Source organism: Borostomias antarcticus, assembly GCF_949987555.1.
Source record: "Borostomias antarcticus genome assembly, chromosome: 21".
In the NCBI taxonomy this organism is placed as follows: Eukaryota; Metazoa; Chordata; class Actinopteri; order Stomiiformes; family Stomiidae; genus Borostomias; species Borostomias antarcticus.
The window spans coordinates 3,868,552-3,877,380 of record NC_140254.1 but is presented as its reverse complement, the minus strand read 5'-3'; the positions used below and the strand labels follow the sequence as shown (position 1 = coordinate 3,877,380).

The window sequence follows — 8,829 nt, the reverse complement described above, 5'->3', positions numbered from 1 at the left end:
CGAGTCACGACGAGAGAAAACTTTTTTTGCTGCCTTCAAGTCCTGTCGTGCTCTCTCCCTCGCTCGCCCACACACACCACACGCGCTGGGATCCCTCCCGTAACAAACTACAAATCGTATTGTCAGAAACGGCTAGTTTATCTAGTTATAATCGTATTACATGTTTGTAATAATTCTTCTTATAATGTTCTTATAATTAAGGAAATTGTAGGCTATATTATTTTTCCGTTAGTCTTTAGGTTTACAGACCTACGTTGTTTAAAAGAAAAAAGCTAATGTCATACAGCAACAACAAAGTTTGTCAATAAGTAAATAGTTTGATTGTTTTCTCCATGGCCATCATCATCACATGGCTGATGTAGGCTATTAGGGTTGCACTGTAGAAAAAAAGAGGAAAAAAAACTACTGTTATACAGCAAAAAAATAAATAAATAAAGTTTGTAAATATGTAAATAGTTCGTTTGTACCCCCCCCCCCCCCCCCCCACCGCCATCTAGCTACTTCTAGCGACTTATGGGACAGCCAATAGCTACTTCCCTTACTGAAGAGTTGGCAACACTGCTCACGAGCCCTGTTAGGGTGTTTTTTTATGATTGATCTACAGCACCTTTAAGAAAAGGTATGAGAGAGAGAATGGGAGAATTCGTGTTGACTTTGGAGTTGCATGATGGATTTAGGTCAGAAACGATTCTCTGACCCACACTCCAGTACAGTAGGTGGCGGTATCATTAACGTTCAATGCCAACCGCAGATAAAAGGAAGAAGATGGAAATAAACAAGGACACGACAGGACAACTGTCATTCTAGCGAACTTTTTGTTTGTCAGTGATGTGATGTGCATAGAAGTGTACGTTTCAATGCGCGTCTGTCATGATAACAGGGGTATGAAACTTGTAATCTGTTTGTCACCTAATTTTGTCTGGCCATCATCATCTGTCTTCACGAGCTAGCTAGCTAACTGCTCACTGTGTCGCGAGCGTTGAGCTAACTGCTAGCTAGCCGGTATAATGGCACCTGCCCATGTATCTACAGTACGGTCGCTGTACAAGAGGATTCTCATCTTACATCGATTCATGCCAATAGACCTTAGAGCCCTTGGAGACCAATATGTCAAAGACGAATTTAGACGACACAAAGCTGCGTCTCCTGCGGAGGTGGAATGCTTCATGAAAGAATGGGAGGTGAGTTAAGAGAAACCACAGTCAAACTTAGCCTGGTAAACCAGACTCATCGCGAAATAAAGTTACATTTTCGCGGTCAAACCCAGACGAATTGAAAGTGAAATGCAAGACAATTGGTTGCCTCAACTCTTAAGATGCAGATTTTAGATAATGCAAATTTATTAAATTAATTAAAGTATGATTATACAGTATATGAATATTTCAAAGTTTCCCACATGTAGGTACTGTAGATTAAATAGTTGATCTAATAAAACAATAATTGCAGCTGTCTAGATTAAAAGGGTACTACAAGATTTTGAAGATTCTGCTATTTCAACTCAACTCCACACGATGGCAGACTAGGCTTGGCAATCATTTCTGAATTGCCCAATAGCGCCTATTTTGGTTCCTTGAGATAGTGCTAGTTGGGTTTCAGACATCCACGCTTATTTTAAGGCCTACATGACATCCTTTTAACATTAATGTTACAAATATCAACAATTTCCCCTTGGGCATCAATAAAGTATAATCTATTTCAAAATCTCTATTGCCACATTTCGGATATATAGCCTACATTTTCTGCAGAACTGGTTAAATTTGGAATGTCTTCAAAGATAACATGGCTTCTTCTGACCAGACACAGTAATGAAAAGCTAGATGAAAACTTCTGTTGTACTGTAGTTATGTAGTCAGGGCCTGACAAATTATGTGACATGAAGCCGAGTAACTACTCCCCCCTCCCATCTGTAGAGTACCTGTAGGCCTACTCACTCAAGGAGCTCTGAAGCAGTTTAATGCCAAGCCCCCTCCATTCTACCACTCTCATTTAAGATGGTTTCGACAATCATGGTTAAGATATACCAGCAGCGCACAGACTTCTCATTATGCCATGTCAGTCATCACTGCTGCAAGTTCTGAAACGTGGACATATTCAGACTGACGTTGCTGGCAACACATCTCATATTTTAGTGAATAAACTTCAGCAGCCCATTGCAATGTTGAGGGACTGATTTCCCTTTTTTAGGAATGATTTTGTATACTGCACTTGTCAGACAGAGAGTTGTAAATTACAGGTCCACAGTTTAGTACATGTTTGCCTTGTTCACAAAATAGACAGGAATTTTGTAATTTTAGGGGAAAGGGCATTTGGCCTTCAGTGTCGTGGCTCAAAATGTCAGGGCCCAAAGGCCATGTGCCAAGGCACAAATAAGAGGATTTGGAGCCTACGAATAAATAACTCGGCTTAAAAGTTGTTATATTTGAGACTATTGACAAGGATCTTAGGACATGATATCGAATCCAAATATAAACTGAACTAACCCTTTTACCACCCAAATTGAATTATGCAGTACAATAACTGTTCTCTATGTCCAATAAGAAACATGAATGACATGAAAAACAGCAATTCACTTTTTTGTATCAGTACAACATCATACCTCATACGTCATGCAATCCTGACAAAATCATTTTATAGCACGCACTTAGCAGCAGAATCTTGTAGACGTTTCAGTCGCGACATTCTGGAAAGGCAAGTACAGTGTAATTAGTTTAGATACTAATCGTTCGATATTAGAACCAGCCAAGTGTAATCTGATTCTAGCTATGTTGGTTAGCTAACTAGCAAGCAGGGCTGCCAGACACACTCATTTCAGCCTCTCAAGCCACACTTAACAATTCTCACACAGAGAAATGACCAACCCCTAAATACTAAAAGTTCAATGTTCATGGGACCCTTATTTTGAAATTACTTGAAGGAACGCTATTCTCACCGCCCAGTCGTCCTTCTGTCCAAGGAACTCTACCCAAATCTACCTAGCAGGGTGAGAGAGAGCCGTCCTCTGGGGCTGATAGAACGGAAGCTAGTCATGCCACTGAAATGGCTGTGAATTGAAATGACATGAAATAATGTCTGATAAATTAATATAGGTCTTGTCGTCTGGACACACCCGTTTCAATGCTTCCGATGCTAATCCAGCACAAAAGAGGGGGGTAGCCAGTTAGCGCAAGAGCTCATAACAACTAGCAGCAGCTTCCATAACATTAGTGGTCAGTGGCTAAAGCAGTTACACTGATGATTCATGTAACATTAGCTATTTTGCAATTGGTTCAACTTCTGTTTCTGGACAAAGGTAAGGGATAAAAAGATTGGAGTGAAAGGATGAACATGTGGAGGTTTGGGGTATAGTCCCATAAAGTCATCACCACTGGGGTGTTGAACCCCGATCTCCCGTGTGGGAGTCCATTGCTTTCACCGCTACTCTACTTGTGCAGTGGACATGGACAAGTTGATTTTGGTGTCCTCCCAGTCCCTATTGTGGGTTGGGGCTTGAATAAGGCTTGGGGTTAGAATAAGGGTTGGGACGGGATCTGACCTATAAGGCAAAGGGTTAAGGTTGGAGTGAAAGGATGTACATGTGGAGGTTTGGGGTATAGTCTCATAAAATCATCCCCACCGGGGCCTTGAACCTTGATGTCCCGCGTGGGAGTCCATTACTTTCACCACTACTCTACTTGTCCAGTGGAGATCGGTGCGTTGATTTTGGTGTCCTTATTTATTTTGGTGTGCTGGGACTACTGCCTCTTGTGGTGCCAATTAACAGAGACAGCAGGACAACATTCAATGGAGGGAGGGAGGGAGGGAGGGAGTGATAACCGGGCAAACGCTATCCTAGGTGCGCTGGTTTACAGCCACACAAAAACAGGGTGTGATTCAGTTAAGCACTCAGTAGGTCAGCTATCAATTTGGGCTGTACGTTAACATAAGTAACATTGGCTAACTAACTGGTGCTGCCTGTGGTCTGGAGCTAGCTAGAATAACGATAGCTAGCTAGCTAATGTTAGCTATCACCCGGGACAGGGACTTTCTCTGCTTTGGAAATTGTTTTGTTGAAAACGAAGAACAGTTGGGCACTGGCATTTTAAAACATGTCATTAAATATTTACTGGCTATCTTGCTTGCACTCCCTATTCGAACCAGAACTGCAGCAGTAGCCTATAGATTGTGGATTGGATGTGGATCAATTGAATACACGCGCCAGTGTCACTTGGCATCAAGCTCAGGCTACAATATATACTCATACTGCCATAACGTAGTTTACACTGAATTCATTTTGGAATGTTAAGAAAATTATAGACCACTGGTGCTTTTAAAGCAACCTCGATATTTTGACAGTAGCAGGGGCACAAAAGCCTCGGTGGTTGCAGGGCGTACAATTATTTTCAGGGAATCACGGCCAGAGCGAGGGGCATCGACAGCCATGGCCTCCATGTAATTCCCACCCTGACCCTTCTGCCAAAACATTGAATCAAGCCCAGTGTTGATGGCTATGAGAGAGCTACTGTTTTGCAACCTGATTATGGATAACAGGGGATGGGAAAATGACCCATCTGCAGGTAATGACTCTAATTAAGTGGATGGTGATTACAGCTGGATTCCAAAACGTTATTTTTGTCTGTCAATACCCAGGAGAGCAGCCCATAGGACCGACGTAGGTTCTTTCCCCCGCCCTCCCGCTTTCCCTCCTCACCTTTCAGGCTCCATCACACACCTCATCTAGCCTATCTCTCCGTCACGTGAGGTAGGCCTAGTCAGTCGGCTTATCTCCGATCATCACAGTGTGTTTGAAGAACAAACCCCCAGTCAGAGCCGATGTGTAATTAATATTCTAGTTCACATGGCTCACATTCTGCACCCAAGATGACACATTGCAGAATGGTACCGTGAAATGAGAGATCGAAGACATGGCAAGATCTCAGATGTCCGTAGTGACAACGGCAGCCATAGTAAAAGTTGTAAAGAGAGGAATGGTTTGGACTGCAACCAAGAAAAGAGTAGTTCTCTTTCTCTCCCTCTGCACTCTCCGTCCATTCATTGAGGAGTTGGTGAATCACCGCTGCGTCTCGGGTTCCGAGCTTCTGCCTGTGGAAAGTGCGGAAGGGCGGCAGAGGCAGGAGTAGACGAGGAGCGAGACTCCAAATATGATTACAAGCACTGAGTGTTCAGTCTAATCCGGTTACAGCAGAGGCCCCCGGGACTTCTCTGCTCCTAATAAATCGGTTGAATCGAGATGGACAAGCTTTCCCCTGGGAGTAGGACAGAGGTAGAGAGAAGGGAGGGGTGCAGAGAGAGAGGGCGGAGGTGGAGATTTTGACTGAGCGGCGGAGATGCAGACTGGGGGGTGGGGGGTGCAGAGTGGGGAGGGGGATTATTAGTTGATGGCCGGCAGACCAGAGGCGATCCATGTCGATTCAGTGGAGGTCTCGACCTCGAGCACCATGTTCGCATCTCCTCCAATCTGGTGAGATGGCAGCAGGGGCTGCCTGATCCGGGAGGTACTTCAACCCCAATTGCTTAAGAAGGAATCCAGCCCTGTGTGAGTGGGTTACTGAATGAGTATTTGTACAGTCTGTGCACAGCCTGTTGCCCAGGCTAGGACTGACGCAGAGGGAGTAAATTGAGATTTCACTGCTGCTGGGCACTTGAGAAAGTAGCTTGCGATTTTTATCCCCACCGGTTTAAAAAAAAAAAGAAAAATCTGGGCCTCGTCGCCCCTACAACCTCAGAGAGCTTTTGCTAGTGGTTCAACACATGAATGGCCAATCTCCAATAAAATATTACCCCTTGACAAATGATAAAAGTAGCCTAATTACATTATGGACAAGAGAAAGCCTTTCAGACAAATGACTTGTCATTTCTTTCATTGAACTAGTGCCAACACTGAAGAAGCTTTTTCTGAATGGCTGGTCATGGCCTCTTAACGTTTCTTTTCTACTCCGGGATCTTTCTATGAAAGAAAACTGAACTTTTGATTAAGTAATCTTATAAATGTATGTAATCTTAGTTCCCGTCATAGTACAACTACTCTACTTAAATCATATCATAGCCTACGGAGCCGGCACTCGGTGTTCTCCCCTGCATAGAGTCCAAACCCCATGTGTCTAGCGCCCCCACATGGGGAGCTGGCAAAACAAGTTTAGTATGGGATGTTTGGTATTGCTGCAGTGGCTATTTCGATACCGTTCTGCCAGTCCAAACCACGTCTTTGTGACCTTCTCACGTGGAGTTATGGCCATTTCAATCCCCTGGCAGCGCGTGGCTAGGCAGTGAAGTGCATGGTCGACCCTACATACCCGGACACATGTACACTCTGCCTTGATAGATGGGTCAGATAATGGACGGTTGTGAATGTTGCTCTGCCCCGAAGTGGGGATGCAGCCCCTGATTGGTTCTTCTAGTTGATTCATGAAAATGAAATGCATGCTGCTGGAAAAAGTCTCCTGAAGCAACGAGCAGTAATGATAGATTATTTCCAACAATTGGGAATATATTAGAGAGGCCAAAGGCAAATTTATTCAACATAAATTTCGAAATAGATATTATTATACCCCAAGAAAACGTAATAAAATCAGCTTAATTAAATTGGAAATGTAGAACAGAACAAGGTCAACACATTAATGCATTATGTCCCGTGGTCCTTTATGGAGCAATGTGCTGGGATACTGCATATGGGTGATTGGTTAGAATATGACCTGCCCAGATCACCAAAGCTATGTCTCCTTGGGGACAAAGCTACAGTAAAACTACACTGCCACTGTTGAATAAATCTGCATTTAGAGTATTGCCAACTGACTTAAAGGAGTAGTAAAGGGAAAATCATGTTTAGCCCTATTTTAAGGTTACTTATGATCATATACAATGGTTCAGATCAAAAAGTTGACAAAACTAGCACTTTTGAGAAAGTCTGATAATTGCTCTGCCACCGTTTTGGTCATACAATGGATGTGGGTGGGCACCGTGAAAAATCATTCAAAAAAACATGTTAAACTCTCAATTTCAAAGACATTTGTATATATATATATTTTTTTTTATAGACCTGGTTTGTATTGTTACCGGAGCAGAGCAGAGAGCCAGTTCTGGGACGTTTCTGAAAACGTGCTGGTGAAATCACAAGCATCATCTAGAGTGACCTCAATATACTCAGGTGGCCGGCCAGCAGCCAGAACCAGAGACATGCTGGACTCGGTGGAATTTGAGGTTTAGGATCTAGCATTTTAACCAGCCCTCAATCGGGACTGGAACTGTGACCTGACTTCATTGTGCAACTTAAGTCATGTAGCCCATCCACATGATTGCTTTTCTTAGGCAGCTGAAATCGTTGTAACAGCGGTTCCATCGCAGGTTCATCCCAGGTCAGGTGTGGGCTGTAACCTTTATTAACCTCAGAATGACCTCATATCTTGTTCTGGTGACCCTTGTTACATCCCATAATAGTCACTGCATCCTTGGAAATGAAAATCCGGAACACAATGCCAGACTGGACTCCCTTATTCCAATCAAAATAGCAATATATTGAATAGATTCATGCAGATGTAATTTTCTCAAAGGAAGCTACCCGGGAGTATGCTAATGTTCACAAACTGAAGAGATGATAAGGGCTCATACTGCTGTAATACTGTACATCCACGCATGCCTGTTGTACTGCTTCATTAATGAAACAGATTGTCCATGTCAGGAGGACTATGTTGTTTCACTGCAAATTCACTATGGCAGGGGGGGCGGGTAGATATCACATATGCTTTACTGGCTGTGCCTGAAACGCTCTCCTGTCCCTTCAGAACTACAGGGACACAGTACAAACCCAAGTGCTGGAGTCTGCGGGGGACCGCCTGAAGAAGGTGGAGTTCGGAGTCGAGCTGACGGACGACAAATTCAAGCTCTTCCAGGATGAGCAGGTCGGCCAGCTGTACGAACTCATGCTGGAGTCCACTAAGCCCAACAGGCAGTTTGATGTTCAAGAGGATGGTGCTCAGAAGTAGCAACCAAGCTACATCGGTAATACAAAACAAATACTGACACCCCTGGATACCTCAACAGTAATGATCTATACACAGCCATAGAACTGTATTTAGAATGGAGACTTTTGAAAGATTGTAATTATATTGAAATGACACCACAGTTCTCATGTCTCTGTTTACAGTATTTGATTGTCTTTCATTGCTGTGTCTGACAATAAAAACACCTCCTCGTGACTTAGGCGAGCTAAATACTCACTTGGTTGCCAGAATGAGCTTCCTTGGTAAATGTCCTTGCAAAGTACAATGCTGTGCTGATGCCGACATACACACAAAGCGTCAGTGGAGATGTTTCCTGGCCAAAAATGCATGGCGTGCTCAAACCAATGACGCTTCTTTCAGCCTCACTGATAATTTGCTATCGTCAGAGCAGAATTCTCATCTTCTGTGTGAAAATTGTGAAAGGAACGCCTCAATATCCAGCCGTAAAGCTGTGGACTTGGATGACATGATGTGACATGTAATATGCTCTTTCTATTCCACATTGCAGAGCAATTCATATGGATCTACGCTTCACAATGATTGAATAAATGAATACACATCAGCAGAATGAATAATACTGTATTGAAGGGTTATTGAAATGAGGCCTTTTCTATTCGGCCCTTTCTTATTTATGTTACAATTGGACCAAGACTGCGTTCTGAATCGCATACTTCTATACTATATACTGTACTGTAGCCTGCCAAAAAGTTTTGTAGTATGTGCCAATACATAGTATGCCACATGCAGTATTGCAAAAATACCAGGATGTACTACTACATTCGGTCGTATTTTGCAGCATGCAAGCCAGCAGACTTTTCTGGCCATTCTGCACAAT

The 8,829-nt window shown here is 43.2% G+C and overlaps 1 protein-coding gene across 2 annotated transcripts; it reads left to right on the top strand.

Moving 5' to 3' along the window:
* The first annotated feature begins 791 nt into the window (after positions 1-791).
* sdhaf3 (succinate dehydrogenase complex assembly factor 3) lies at positions 792-8,545 on the top strand. Of its 2 annotated transcripts, XM_084455700.1 has the most exons (3): positions 792-1,181; positions 7,776-7,992; positions 8,503-8,545. In XM_084455700.1, the coding sequence occupies exons 1-2, from the start codon at positions 1,008-1,010 to the stop codon at positions 7,974-7,976; spliced, it is 375 nt and encodes a 124-aa protein (XP_084311826.1). In that variant the 5' UTR covers positions 792-1,007; the 3' UTR covers positions 7,977-7,992; positions 8,503-8,545. The 2 variants fall into 2 exon arrangements, with proteins under 2 accessions (XP_084311826.1, XP_084311825.1); XM_084455699.1 differs by lacking the exon at positions 8,503-8,545 and having other exon boundaries at positions 7,776-8,066.
* Positions 8,546-8,829: the final 284 nt, after the last annotated feature.